We start from the raw sequence: 13,013 nt of genomic DNA on the forward strand, positions 1-13,013 counted from the left end.
AAAAAAAAAAAAAAAAAAAATAGGTAAGGCTAAACTATAGTGTCTAAGGAGCCACATTTGGGTGATCAAACTACAAAAAAAATGCAAGGAAGTGATTATTACTCACCATATTATCCACTTATAGCATGAGGGAGGGGCTGTCATAGAGATGGTCAACATGGGGGATGGGTTTGGTATCTGGCAAAAAGTTCTATTTTTTTCCCTGGGTGGTGGTTTCAAGGGTGTTCATTTTATAATAGTTTATTAAGCTGTATCTTTGTTTTGTGTGGTTTTCTGTATCTGTGCTTTATTTTAAAACAAAAAGATTAATTAAAATGTGTTAACTATATTTTGTCATTTATCTGGAGCTAAAAGACATGCAGCCCAAATTTATTCTAATTGACAAAAACCTTTTTTTTCTCCCCTTTGGAGATAGGGTCTCTCATTGTCATCCAGGCTAGAGTGCAATGGTGTGATCATAACTCACTGCAACCTCAAATTTCTGGGCTCAAGCAATCCTCCTGCCTCAGCCTCCCGGGTAGCTAGGACTATAAGCACGTACCACCATGCCCAGCTAATATTTTTTATTTTTTGTAGAGATGGAGGTCTTGCTATGTTGCTCAGGCTGGTCTTGAACTCCTGGCCTCAAGCAATCCTCCCACCTAAGCCTCCCAAAGTGCTAGAATTACAGGTGTGAGCCACCATGCCTGGCCCAAAAATCATTTTTAAGGCTAATACTTTCCTGTCCCTATGCATTTAGATACCAGAAAGGTGCCTGGAACCCCAGTTCCCTGCCTCTTTCCTAGAGGGAATTATTTTTAAATCCATTTTCTTTCTGTCCTAAACTTTATTCACATTGCTCATTTCCTTCTTAAACTGTAGTCAGCAATATATTAATATAGGTTTACAGGGTCTACTCTATCATTATAGAGTGGAAAGGTGATGATGGCTAACATGTATTAAGTGGTTATTCAGTGCCAGGCATTGTTCTGAGTGCTTTGCTCCACTGATTCTTTTAATCCTCCCAACAATACTGTGAAGTGTAGGCATTCCCATTTTACAGATGACGAAACTGAGAGGCACCCCTGGCTCCAGAGTCTACTATGTGCTTAGTACCTGTGCTATGCTGCCCCAATGGTATTGTTTCGGTTATCACATGCTGTTTATGAAGCTGAGGACTTAGCTGGGTGTTTTTCTCCATTGCTAACTCTGTTCTAGCATTTGATTCTCTTTGACCTTTAGATTTCTTTCCTTACACATTGTAGTTGGTCATTGGCGTTTTCTATGTGAACGCTTGTTTTCTTTTTCAGGTTTTTCCTTTGAGGGAATTCCCAATAATTCCATTTTATTTGTTGCAGTTTGTTTCCTTTTTGTAGGTAAAGACTCCGATTTCACCCATCTTGGTTTAGACATTCACTCAGCCTGATTGAGAGCACAGGGGAAATTTTCCCAACATGATGCCCCTGATTGATGTGGGACTGTCGCTCTTTCTTATTTTATTTATTTTTTTTGAGACAAAGTCTTGCTCTGTTGCCTGGACTTGAGTGCCGTGGCGTCAGCCTAGCTCACAGCAACCTCAGACTCCTGGGCTTAAGCAATCCTTCTGCCTCAACCTCCCACGTAGCTGGGACTACAGACTACAGGCATGCGCCACCACGCCCGGCTAATTTTTTCTATTTTCAGTTGTCCAGCTAATTTCTTTCTATTTTTAGTAGAGTTGGGGGTCTCGTTCTTACTGAGGCTGGTCTCAAACTCCTGACCTCAAGTGATCCTCCTGCCTTGGTCTCCCAGAGTGCTAGGATTACAGGTGTGAGCCACGATGCCCAGCCTTCCTTTTCTGATTTCTCTCCAAAGTTGTTTTCATATGAGTTTAGGCTAAGGCCTAGTGACTCAAACTGTGGTCCCCAGACCATCAGCAACAGCATCACCCAGAAGTTGGTAAGAAAAACACAATCTCCGGGCTATCACAGACTTGCTGAGTGAGAATCTGCATTTTAACAAGATCCCCAGGTAATTCATATGCACTTTTCAGTTTGGGAATCATGGAATAGGTGACTTCTAAGGTCCTTATCATTCTAGAAGTCTGTGCTGCTGAGAGACGTGCCTATGCAATTATCCTTTACCCTTGGTTCTATCGTTTATTGTGTGGCCTTGGACAAATTACTCAACCTCTCTGCCTTTGTTTCTTCCTCTGTAAAAGGGTACCTCCCTTCAAAGAGTTGTTCTGTAAAGTGCTCAGAACAGTGCCTGGCACACAGAAGGTGCTATAGAAGTGTCACTGTCTTAATATTAAATACACTTTGAGGAATACTTTGCGACTCCCGGTTCCAGGTCAGGCGGGGAAAGAACAAGTTTGAGAACTGATAATGGAACCATTTCCCTGGAAAATGGGTTGTAGAAGCTTCCGCATGTCTGAGTGAGAGATCAGGAATTTTAGGCCTGGAGGCTGTACTGAGCGGCTTGCTGAAGCCCTCACCTTTTTTTAAGACTGCAGGACACAAAGCAGATAGTGCTTTCTTCCCACAATTTCTACTTACGTGACTCAGTGGTAGAGCTGCCTGTAAGATAGATCCTTTTTTTTTTTTTTTTTTGAGACAGAGTCTCACTCTGTTGCCAGGGCTAGAGTACCGTGGTGTCAGCCTCACTCACAGCAACCTCAAACTCCTGGGCTCAAGTGATCCTCCTGCCTCAGCCTCCCGAGTAGCTGGGACTACAGGCATGTGCCATCATGCCCGGCTAATATTTTTTCTTTTTTTTTTTTTTTTTTTAGTAGAGACAGGGTCTCGCTCTTGCTTGGGCTGGTCTTGAACTCCTGACCTCAAATGATCCTCTTGCCTAAGCCTCCTAGAGTGCTAGGCTTGTAGGCCACTTGAGCCACTGTGCCCAGCCCAAGATGATAGATTCTTGATTCTACCAGGTTATACTTCTTCCAGGGACTAGAAGACGAAGATTGTGAGACTAGTGTTAGAGGGAAGCCTGTGAAGATAGGTGGGAAATGAAAACAGCACAAATGTGTAAAATAAATGACCATCTCTTATTATTGGACAGTGTGTGGGGGAAGGTCTGTGGCCCAGTCTCATGGCACCCAGAAGATGTTAGTTAATATCACATTGCTCATATATTCTGCAAGTTTGGTGGCTCCCCTATTCCCAGATCGGAGGTGCTGTGACCTCTTGCTAGACTGGAGCCTCAGGTCACATTCTGCGCACACGTCCCTCCAGGGCCTCCAGCTCAGCCAACACCTCCTTGGGCAGATCCTGGTTGACCTGCTCTGTCAGGTAGCTCCGAATGTCACGAACCTCCTGTTCCCAGAAGTCCTTGGGGAGTGAGAACAGCTGAGTAGTGTCTATGGCTCCAAGGCCACTGAGATCTAAGGCTCCTTCCTTTGGCACCAGCCCAATGGGTGTCTCTCGGGCACTATCCTCCCCTTCTAACCGCCGGCAGATCCAGTCTAGCACCCGAGCATTCTCCCCAAACCCTGGCCACAGGAAGCGGCCTGCCTCGTCGCGCCGAAACCAGTTGACATGGAAGATACGGGGCAGCCGGGCCCCCTTGCGCCCCTCCATGCTCAGCCAGTGTTCTAGGTAGTGCCCAAAGTTGTAGCCGAAAAAGGGTCGCATGGCAAATGGGTCGTGCATGATGATCTTCCCTGAGGAGGGGAGCAGAATGGGTAAGGAATCTTCCTCCTCACCCTGCATCCAGCTAGAGGAAGTTGTGAAAGGTTGATGGTTCTGGAATATACTCAGGGCAGGTGAAGAGAAGGGATGGGAGAAAGGTAGAAGTGGGAAGAGATGGGACCATTGAGGACTCCAGGAGTGAGCAGGAGGAAGGTCTGGCTGGAGAAGGGAGGGAGGTGATGTAGGCACACAGGGAGAGGGAGCAATGGGAAGGGCACTCACCTTTGTGTTCAGCTGCGGCAGTGGACTCAGAGCGCATGGCGCTGCCCACAAACACCCCATGACGCCAGTTGAAGGCCTCATATACCAGGGGTACCCCTAGATTACCAATGAACAGGGTCACAGGCAGCCCTTTTCTCTGGACCCTCACTTCATCCCGTCTGGTGATTTTGACTCATGCTCTTTCCTAGGACCTCAGCTATCCCATTTTCAGACCCCATGCCTGCCCTCAATTTTGCATTCACCAGGGAGAACTCTGGAGGCAGACAGCTACAGCTGGAGATGCAGACTGAGGCTCCCTGAGCTTTAAGTACAAGAGGGAGGTGGGCCCTAATACAGAGCTGCACTTTGTACCCAGAACGCATGGGTAAAATGTTGTTTTTCACCCATGTCGGTTACCTTTGGGTCTGCGGCCTCCAAAGATGATGGCGTCAATGGGGACACCTTCGGGGGCCTCCCAAGCTGGGTCCATGATGGGGCACTGGCGAGCCGGGGCACAAAAGCGAGAGTTGGGATGTGCACAGGGCTCCTTGTCACCTGGCAGGGGAAATACAAATATTATCTCTTCCAAGGCCACCCCCAACACACACATATATGTGAGCACATTCTTGCACAATTTATTTTTGCCTTGTCAGCTGCCCACAACCTCATGTGAAAAGGAGCAGAGAGAAGGGAGCCAGGACATCTCTCCCAAAAGATCAGGTTATTTAGCCTTGATGATGCTGCCAGCTGAGCTATGTGAGAAAAGAGTAGGAGAGGAATTGGGGGTTCTGCAGGGCACTAATGTTTATGCCAAGATATAGGCACTTGGCATTGACCGGTGCTCAAGGGAATGGAGTTAGATATTGGTGTAAGGTTATAATAATTTTTCCCCCAGAAACCATTTCTTTATTTACGAGATTATTATTTAAATAAACACCCTTTATGGAGGCATTGAAGAATTAAAAAATAAATAAACAAACACTCAAACCTAAAGCAAAAACTAAGAATGTCAGGTCAGTATTTCAGATAATTGACTTTCCATCGGCAAACCAGGGAAGACAGAATCTTCTAACTTATCAAAATGCAAACGGGAATTGATTTTAAAGCTAACAGAATTCTGGTGATTTCCCTGGGCTTGCTTAGACCCTGATGGAGTGGTAGGGCATGAAGAAGTCAGGGACATAACCTGGTATTTGGGAGACGGTTGGGACCACATCAGTAGCACATGCATGAAGCACCACCGTGGGGCCTTGAATGGGCTCAGTGCCTCTCTGCTGGAGGTTGCCAGTCAGACCTGGGGAGTGAGGGAGCCACGGAGCCAAAACTCCCACCCTCTCCACCCCCGGCTCCTGTCTCCCCTCTCAGATAAGAGCCATCCCTCATCACCCCCAGTGCAGGACCCTGGGATAGGGTATTGTCTTGGGAACTGAAGCTGGGCACAAGATGCCCTAGTTATACCCTGGCATCCAGAGATGATTAAAGGCTTGGGGAACTGGCCTGTGGGGAATGATTAAAGTTTCTTGGATTTCTCAGTTGGGTGGGAAGGCTCAGGGGGTTTAATGATGGTGTTAGAGAAAATAAAGGGTGATTAGACGAGGGGAGGAGGGTGACTGCTAGGCCAGCGTGGCAAACTTGAATATAGGCTTCAGCGACCACAGGGCCACCCTCCCCTGCCATGCTCTTCTTTGCCCCCTCGACCCCCACTGTCTCTGGGCTCTCTGAGTACAGAAGGCCATGGAATGAAAGCTGAAAGTCCAGAGCACAGGACTGGGGGAGAGATGGGGCCGCAAGGCACCCAGGGTAATGACAGCATTAAGAAACTAGCTTCTGGGAAAGACTAAAGTGCTGGTCTGATCTAATCTGTAAGAAGGACTGGGGTGTCTGTGTTGGAGAGACAGGGTAAAGGTAAGGGTAATGATACTGACCTTTAGACTGTGTTTTTATATAGGGGGACATTGAGAGCCAAGTGGCAGGAGGAGAGTCAGGACAGGGGAGGAGGCAGGCTTCCTCCTTTCCTAATGGGCCAAACTTTATGAATTATGCTTTGAGCCCAATTCCTTCTGTAGCAACTTTCAAAACGTCCTTCCTTTTCCTTTTATTTATTTATTTTAAAATCCAGGCTATATTTATTATTGAGAATTTACTACGTATTCGGCAGTGTGCTAAACCATTTTTTTTTTTTTTTTTGAGACAGAGTCTCACTGTGTTGTCCGGGCTAGAGTGCCGTGGCGTCATCCTAGCTCACAGCAACCTCAAACTCCTGGGCTCAAGCAATCCTACTGCCTCAGCCTCCCGAGTAGCTGAGACTACAGGCATGCGCCACCATGCCCGGCTAATTTTTTCTATGTATTTTTAGTTGTCCAGTTAATTTCTTTCTAATTTTAGTAGAGATGGGGTCTCGCTCTTGCTCAGGCTGGTTTCGAACCCCTGAGCTCAAACAATCTGCCCGCCTCGGCCTCCCAGAGAGCTAGGATTACAGGCGTGAGCCACGGCGCCGGCCTGCTAAACCATTTTTATGCATTATTTAATCCTCCAACGACCTCAGGAGATAGGCACTATAATAACTACCCCATTCAACTGATGGGGAAACTAAAGCTTAGGGAGGTTAAGCAACTTAGCTAAATCACAAAAACAGTGACTGGTGGAGTTGGGACATGAACTGGGACCTTGCCTGGTAGTAGAAACTGCAAACATTCATAATTTCCTGTGCCTCCCAGGGATCCAAGAAGATGTCTGGAGGCTGTGGAGAAGGCTTCTCCGACATTAAAGCGCTAAGCCCTGGGGACTGTGTCACAACTTCCTCACCCCACATACCAGGTTTCCAGGGTCTGCCCAGCCAGGAGGTCACAGTGACACCAGGTGGAAGAGGCTGGTCAATCCCCTCCCAGTACACGCCACCATCGCTGGTCTCAGCCACGTTGGTGAAGAGAGTGTTACTCTGGATTGTGGCCATGGCGTTGGGATTGGTGGTGGCAGAGGTGCCAGGGGCCACCCCGAAGAAGCCATTCTCAGGGTTGATGGCCCGGAGTTGACCTGAAAGGAGGAGAAGTGAAAGGAAGGAAGGATCGACTGGGCAATGTTGACATGCGAGACTGAAGAAGGTCCTGCTCCACCTCTCCCTGGCCTGAGCCGGACCCTAGATCTGAGTGGGAAAGGTTTGTGTCTCTAGGGTGGCTAGGACTGCTGGAGGTATGGGGCAGGGTGTCACTGACAAAGCTCACCATGGACATTAGGGGGGGCACTCCTAGACTCTGAATCGAGAGTGTGATCCAAGGGACCCTCACCTTCACTGTCGAACCTCATCCAGGCAATGTCATCCCCCACACACTCCACTTTCCAGCCAGGCAGTGCGGGCTGCATCATGGCCAGGTTCGTCTTGCCACAGGCACTGGGGAAGGCGGCAGCCACATAGCGCTTTTTCCCTGCAGGGTTGGTGATGCCCAGGATCTGTGTGTTGGGGAGAAGAGGGAACAGGAGGAGGTCACCAAAGGTCAGGGCATAGTCTACAAGCAGAAGGATAGCTAGGGATTAACAGGTGCACTGCCCTGCCATCAGGCCTGGAGTAGTGGCAGGGGAGGCCCCAACATTTAGCAGCCTGGGACCAACGCTTTGGCCTTTGAGTGGAGTCTCTGCCCAACAGCCCGGCACCTGGCAGGAAGGAGGCGAGGCTGAGGCAGACTAGCCAGGTACCCCCGACCCTCCCAAATGCCTCACCGCCTGCAGCTGCTGGGATCCTCACCAGCATGTGCTCCGCCAGCCAGCCCTCATCCCGGGCCAGCCGTGAGGCAATGCGCAGGGCAAAGCACTTCTTGCCGAGCAGGGAGTTGCCACCATAGCCACTGCCGAAGGATACGATCTCTCGCTGGTCAGGCACGTGGCCAATCAGGGTTTTCTCTGGGTTGCATGGCCAATGGCTCACCGGCTCCCCTGGGGACAATGGGGTCATGGGACTGCTGGCAGCAGCATCAGGAAATGGGGTGTCAGGGGCCAGAGAGATCAGGGGTTGGCAAGAGAGACAGGTGGGAGCAGTGGAGGTGCCAAGGGGTGGCTAAAGCCCCCCACCTCATGGTAATCATCAGCTCCCATGCCCTTATTCTTGGACATGAACTGACTTTTCTCAATCTTATGCAAACTGCTTCGCAAACAGCCTCACCCTCAGCCCAGACTGCTGCCCTGGATCTTGGGAATTAGGATGTCAGAGAGGACAGGTTTTTAGGGTCTGTGGATAGGTAGGATTTGGGGCTCTCTCTGAGTACAAGAAGTCCCCTGGGTCTTCCCATGGGCAGAGCAGGAACTCACCTTGCCCAGTCAGGGGCTGGCCCACGGAATGCAAACACTTGACGAAGTCACCATCTCCCAGGGCATGAAGCACGGGTGTCCCCAGCCGGGTCATAATACGCATGCTGGCCACCACATAGGCTGAGTCAGTGAGCTGCACCCCAATACGGGACAGTGGGGAGCCCACAGGACCCATGCTGAATGGAAGCACATACATGGTACGGCCTGTGGAGGAAAGCACCCCCTGGATGAAGGATTCCAAACTTGTTCATACCTTCAGTGCCCCTGCCTCTGTGTCCCTGCCCTGGTTACCCTGCATGCAGCCTGGAAACCTCTCGTTCACAGCTTGCTGGAACTCAGCTGGGGACATCCAGTTGCCCAGCTGTCCACGGGCCCCACCAGCTGGGAGGGGCACCGTGTCCCTCTGAGAAGGAGTTACAATCACCGTCTTGCTCTCTACTCGTGCCACGTCCTTGGGGTCTGTGCGGGCCAGCCAGCTGGGGGAGAGGGGATTGTCAGGAAGGTGGTGGCCAGCAGGTCTCCCTCATTCCCAGACCCACTTTTTCAAGTCCAACTTTGACTCCAGGTCTTCTGTTGGCTTTATTTTTCCCCCATCCAATCACATCTCAGTCCCTTCTTCCGGGCTTTGTTCCATTTAAGGGGTGGTTCCCCAAGGTGCCAGCCCTCTGGGGGACTCTGCCCCTGGCAAAAGCTCACTGAACTGGTGAGGGGGAAAAAAAAGCAAAGGCTCTTATTTGTATCAGCTTCTTCATTTAATTTAAAAATACAGACCAATCCCAGCTCCTGAGCTTGTCTCCCCCCGAGCTCCCATTCATGCTCATTCCCCTGGGATGGTCTAGTTAAATCTGATTGTTTTGGTGAACCCACAGTGGCCTCAGTCCAAGTAGCTGCCCCTATCTCGCAGGCTGCTGGGCTCAGGACGTACCAGTTATTGTACTTGGGGAGCTTTCGAATGAGGCCTTGCTGCTCCAGCAGGCTCAGTGTGGCAGTATTCTCAGCCTCAGTCCCATCACAGATGTGGATGCCCTCTGGTTGGCACAGGCGAGCGCTTTGCTCCACGAAGTCACGAACCCCAGCAGGCAGCTGGGCCATATCTCCACTAAGCACTCGTAGGGTCTGGATACTGCGGCATGATGACCAGCCCAAGGGGCTCAGCCCATGCCAGCTAAGCCTGCAAGAGAGGAAACAGGGAGGCGATGGGCTAGCTGCTGTCATGGAGGCTGAACAGACAGCTTAGGCTTTTGGGGAGTGTGCTAAAGCATGTCTGGGTGCAGGCACCACGAAGAGCATGTTGGGTTCAGGCCATGTGTATCTTGTGGCCTTTATGAGGTTTAATGAGGATATCTCCTGGTCAGCAAGGGACAGGTATGGCCAAATGAGCAAAAAAGGCACATGCCTGGCTGTGCGGCCGTGTATGTGTAGGCATGCTGATGTTTTTGCATGTATAGCCCATGTCCATGTTTAACTATGTCTGGTCAATGTTTAGAAATAACCAGATGCCTTTAATCCAAGTGTCAAGAAACTGTGCCTAGGTGACAGCTTCATGTGTCTGGTGTTTGAAGCCTCATTCATTTTCTTTCCATTCTCAAGTATAGTTTTTTACAAGTTAATATGGCAGGTGTTTTTATTATATTTTTATATTTATTTATTATTATATTTATATTTTTAATATTATATATATTTTTATTACATTTTATTATATTTTTCTTCTGGAATGTATGCTTAAAAGCCTGTGAAAGCCTCAAGCAAAGGACCCAGTCTTTGAGGTGGTACAGGCTTCTTCCAGTGCCAGGTTTCTAGATTAGGGCTCTTGCACCAAGAACTGGTGACCGGCTGTTGGAGTTCCAGGCATTGAATCTGCTGCTGCCCACCTGGACCAACAATGATTGCATAAAATGTTGCCATCTGCTAAGTATTTTTGAACTGTGTAGAAGGCTGACCACTGAGGAACGGGTGTCACTGGCTGGGGTTCACGCCTTGATTCCCAGGAGGGCAGGGGCCCTGTTGTCTCTCCTCTCACACCCCTGGGAGAGAGAGAAGCAGGGTTTACTCTGGTTGGCCTGGACCCAAGGTGAGTGAACCAGAGAGAGCAAAGGCCAAGAGAGGGAAGTTACGCTCCTGCTATGCCAGGGCCTCTCCCACCAGAAACTGCCCCCACACACCCAGAACGGCATGACCCTGTGCTTCCCCTGGCTCTCTTTCCTAGAGGCCACATGCCTAGAGAGCTTTGGTGGTGGTGGTAGGGTGGAACATGAGATTGCAGGAAGCTCAGACTCAGAGGATGTAAGCCTGGGGAAGGCAAAACTCAGACCATGGATGTGGGAGCTTGAGCCTGGCTGGGGTTGAAGCTGGGGTGGTTTCCACTGGTCTGAGCAGGATAAGCACCCGGTGTGGCCCCAGGGGCAGGGAAGGAAGGTGTGGCCCCAGGGGCAGGGAAGGAAGGCGACTGGGACCTGGGTCTCTTCCTGCCTCAGAGAGTTGTTTTCCCTGAGCATTCATTTTAAAGGCACACAGTCTCAGGTTATCTCTTGTGAAGCCCCCATATCCTCCTGCAGTCCCCCAAGTCTCCCTTTCCTCCAGGGACCACCCACAAGGCCTGGCCAAGTGGAACTGCCTATGGGAGATATATAGGTCAGTTCAGACTCTGGGACAAAAGCTGGGGAGAAGGGAGGCTACAGAGAGTAGAGAGGAGGCCGTGTAAGGGGACTGGCAGACAAGTAGGACAGGCCTAGGGGCTCCAGGCCTGGGCAGAGAAGAAGCCAGCCATGTAAGACACTAAGGCGACTCGGCCCCCTCCTCCCACCTTGCTTCCACCCTGCCAACCCCCCGCCCCAAGTCCCTCTGGCCGTGCTGGGCTTCCAGTCCGAGGGAGGCCGGCAATGGATGTTTACCTTCTACCTTCTTTAGGGAGTCCTGAGCTCAATCCCCCAAGGGCTCATATACTCTTGCCCCCAGGGGGCTCCTGTTTCTCACAGCACCCTGGGACGCGGGGTGGGAGCCCCTCAGAGGTCTGAGTTACATCTGGGGAGGAAAGGAGGATACACGGAGACAGGGCTCAGCAGAGGCAAGCGAGGAGGCGGAGGAAGTTCTGAGAGTGGCAGATAGAGACGGCGCGGTCAGAGACAGGCAAGGCCGAGAGAGGGAGGAGCGGACGGAAACCAGGAGCGCGGCGGGGCTGACCTCCGGGATCGAGGCACAGTCGCCCCCTGCACCCCTCCTCCTAGGATGGGAAACCTCGCGGAGGCTGCGAGCAGGAGAGAGCAACCGGCAGCTCCGAGGGGGCGAGCGCGGTGGAAGGTGCGGGTCGGCCCCGAGCTGGGGGTCACTCACCGCAGGCCGGGGCGGTACACAGCGGTCATGGCACCTGGGCGGGGGCTGCGGGGTGGCCGCGGGAACCGAGAGGAGCCGGGGAGGTATGGAAGGCGGGGAAGGAGAGAGCGCTGAGAGGCGAGCGAGAGAGCTGAGGCTGGGCGGGTGGTGCTTAAAAAGGAGGCGGGCAGGCGCAGGGGCGGAACCTAGCGGGGCCGGCGCGACCCTCCCTCCGCCTGCGGGCCAGATTCCCCGGCCCAGGCTGCGGCTCCTAGGTCAGCCCGGCCGCCGCCCAGCCCCCAAACCCATCTTTCCCATTGGAGGACTGGGTGGCTCCTCGCCCCCGACTTCGAGGCCCCGCCTCCTGCATATGATGTAACTTTGAGGACTCTTGCTCCCGACTAAGAGACACTGCATGGCAAACAAGCTAGGAACGAGGGGCGAGGCCAGGGGCGGGAGTCCTTGGGGGCTAGACGTCAAGAAGCTCAGGGATTGGGCATTGCCTTTCCAGTTCTTCTTGGGGACCGGCCACTCTGAGCCCCAGGGTTTTCTGTTTTCAAGGCCCCAATGCTAAGGTCTCCTTAGTCCCCAGCTCTTAAATCTCTGTTTCTTCTCCTGATCAGGGCTCCTTTCTGCCTTACCATGAAATGGGATCTCTCTATCCCAGGGAGATGGTCCCCTGCTCTGGTCATTCTCTCCATACTGCGCGTGAGGAACTCATCTGCCCCCACCCCACCACCACCATAAAGTCTTCAGGTAATTTCTCAAGTTATGTCTCCATTCAGACATCTCTCTTCAACTTTAGATCACTGGATATCACCCAAAATGCCGTAGCACCTCAACTCAGCCTGTCTATGGTGAACATATGCTCAGCATCCATTTCCCCTTTCTGGTAATAGCACCCTGATGTTCCTTTGGGGAACCATCTCCTCGGTCTGTATGGTTACGTGGGTCTGACCTCACCCCTTCTGGGGGTAGGCTCTCAGCTGGGCCAATTTTATATTCCTCATTGTGGCCACAGCAATCAGTGATGTTCAGGGATGGGCATGAGATCTGTCTCTGGCACTTTTTCTGTGAACTTTGGAAGCGAGCTCTCTTTCTGCTGGGGTTGCTGAGCTGGTGGAATTAAGGCTAGAGCTGCTGGGTGTCAGTTTGGCCCTGCAAAGCAGGAGCCTGTCTGAGACATGTCAATGGAAAAGGAGCCAAACTCTGTAAAATAATTTAAAGAGGTTTATTCTAAGTCAAATTTGAGGACCATGACCTGGAGCCATGCCCAAGTGGATTGAGCAAGTGGATTCACTGTGGTTGGGTTACTAGTTAGTTTGGTTTTATACATTTCAGGGAGACAGGGTAAAGTCATAAATCAGTACGTGGAAGGCATACATTGGTTTGGCCTGAAAAGGTGGATCATCTCAAAGGGGGGCAGGTGTTAAAGGTTATAGATGGGTATAAAGATTCTTTGACTTATAATTGGTTAAAAAAATGAAGGTTTTTGTCTAAAGGCTTGGAATGTTTTACCATAAGGAGCTGTTTATCAGAGATAAGCCA

At 51.0% G+C, this 13,013-nt stretch overlaps 1 protein-coding gene across 1 annotated transcript; it reads right to left on the reverse strand.

Moving 5' to 3' along the window:
• Positions 1 to 2,990: 2,990 nt before the first annotated feature.
• On the reverse strand, positions 2,991 to 11,759 carry PCK2 (phosphoenolpyruvate carboxykinase 2 (mitochondrial)). The gene is made up of 10 exons (XM_012647292.1): positions 11,487 to 11,759; positions 9,082 to 9,327; positions 8,448 to 8,632; positions 8,157 to 8,360; positions 7,597 to 7,784; positions 7,142 to 7,304; positions 6,672 to 6,890; positions 4,275 to 4,412; positions 3,879 to 3,974; positions 2,991 to 3,628 (listed from the first exon to the last, which is right to left on the reverse strand). Exons 1-10 carry the CDS (start codon positions 11,513 to 11,515, stop codon positions 3,174 to 3,176), a joined length of 1,923 nt encoding a protein of 640 aa, XP_012502746.1. The 5' UTR covers positions 11,516 to 11,759; the 3' UTR covers positions 2,991 to 3,173.
• Between the last annotated feature and the right edge of the window lie 1,254 nt (positions 11,760 to 13,013).

This window comes from Propithecus coquereli, unplaced genomic scaffold, assembly GCF_000956105.1.
Source record: "Propithecus coquereli isolate 6110/MARCELLA unplaced genomic scaffold, Pcoq_1.0 Scaffold261, whole genome shotgun sequence".
NCBI classification, from domain to species: Eukaryota; Metazoa; Chordata; class Mammalia; order Primates; family Indriidae; genus Propithecus; species Propithecus coquereli.

Coding starts and splice junctions, on each gene's coding strand:
- PCK2 (XM_012647292.1), bottom strand. CDS start 11,515: ATGACCGCTGTGTACCGCCCCGGCCTGCG. Junction 9,328..11,486: donor GTGTACCGCCCCGGCCTGCG/GTGAGTGACCCC, acceptor CCTCTCTTGCAG/GCTTAGCTGGCATGGGCTGA. Junction 8,633..9,081: donor CTCCCCAAGTACAATAACTG/GTACGTCCTGAG, acceptor CCTCTCCCCCAG/CTGGCTGGCCCGCACAGACC.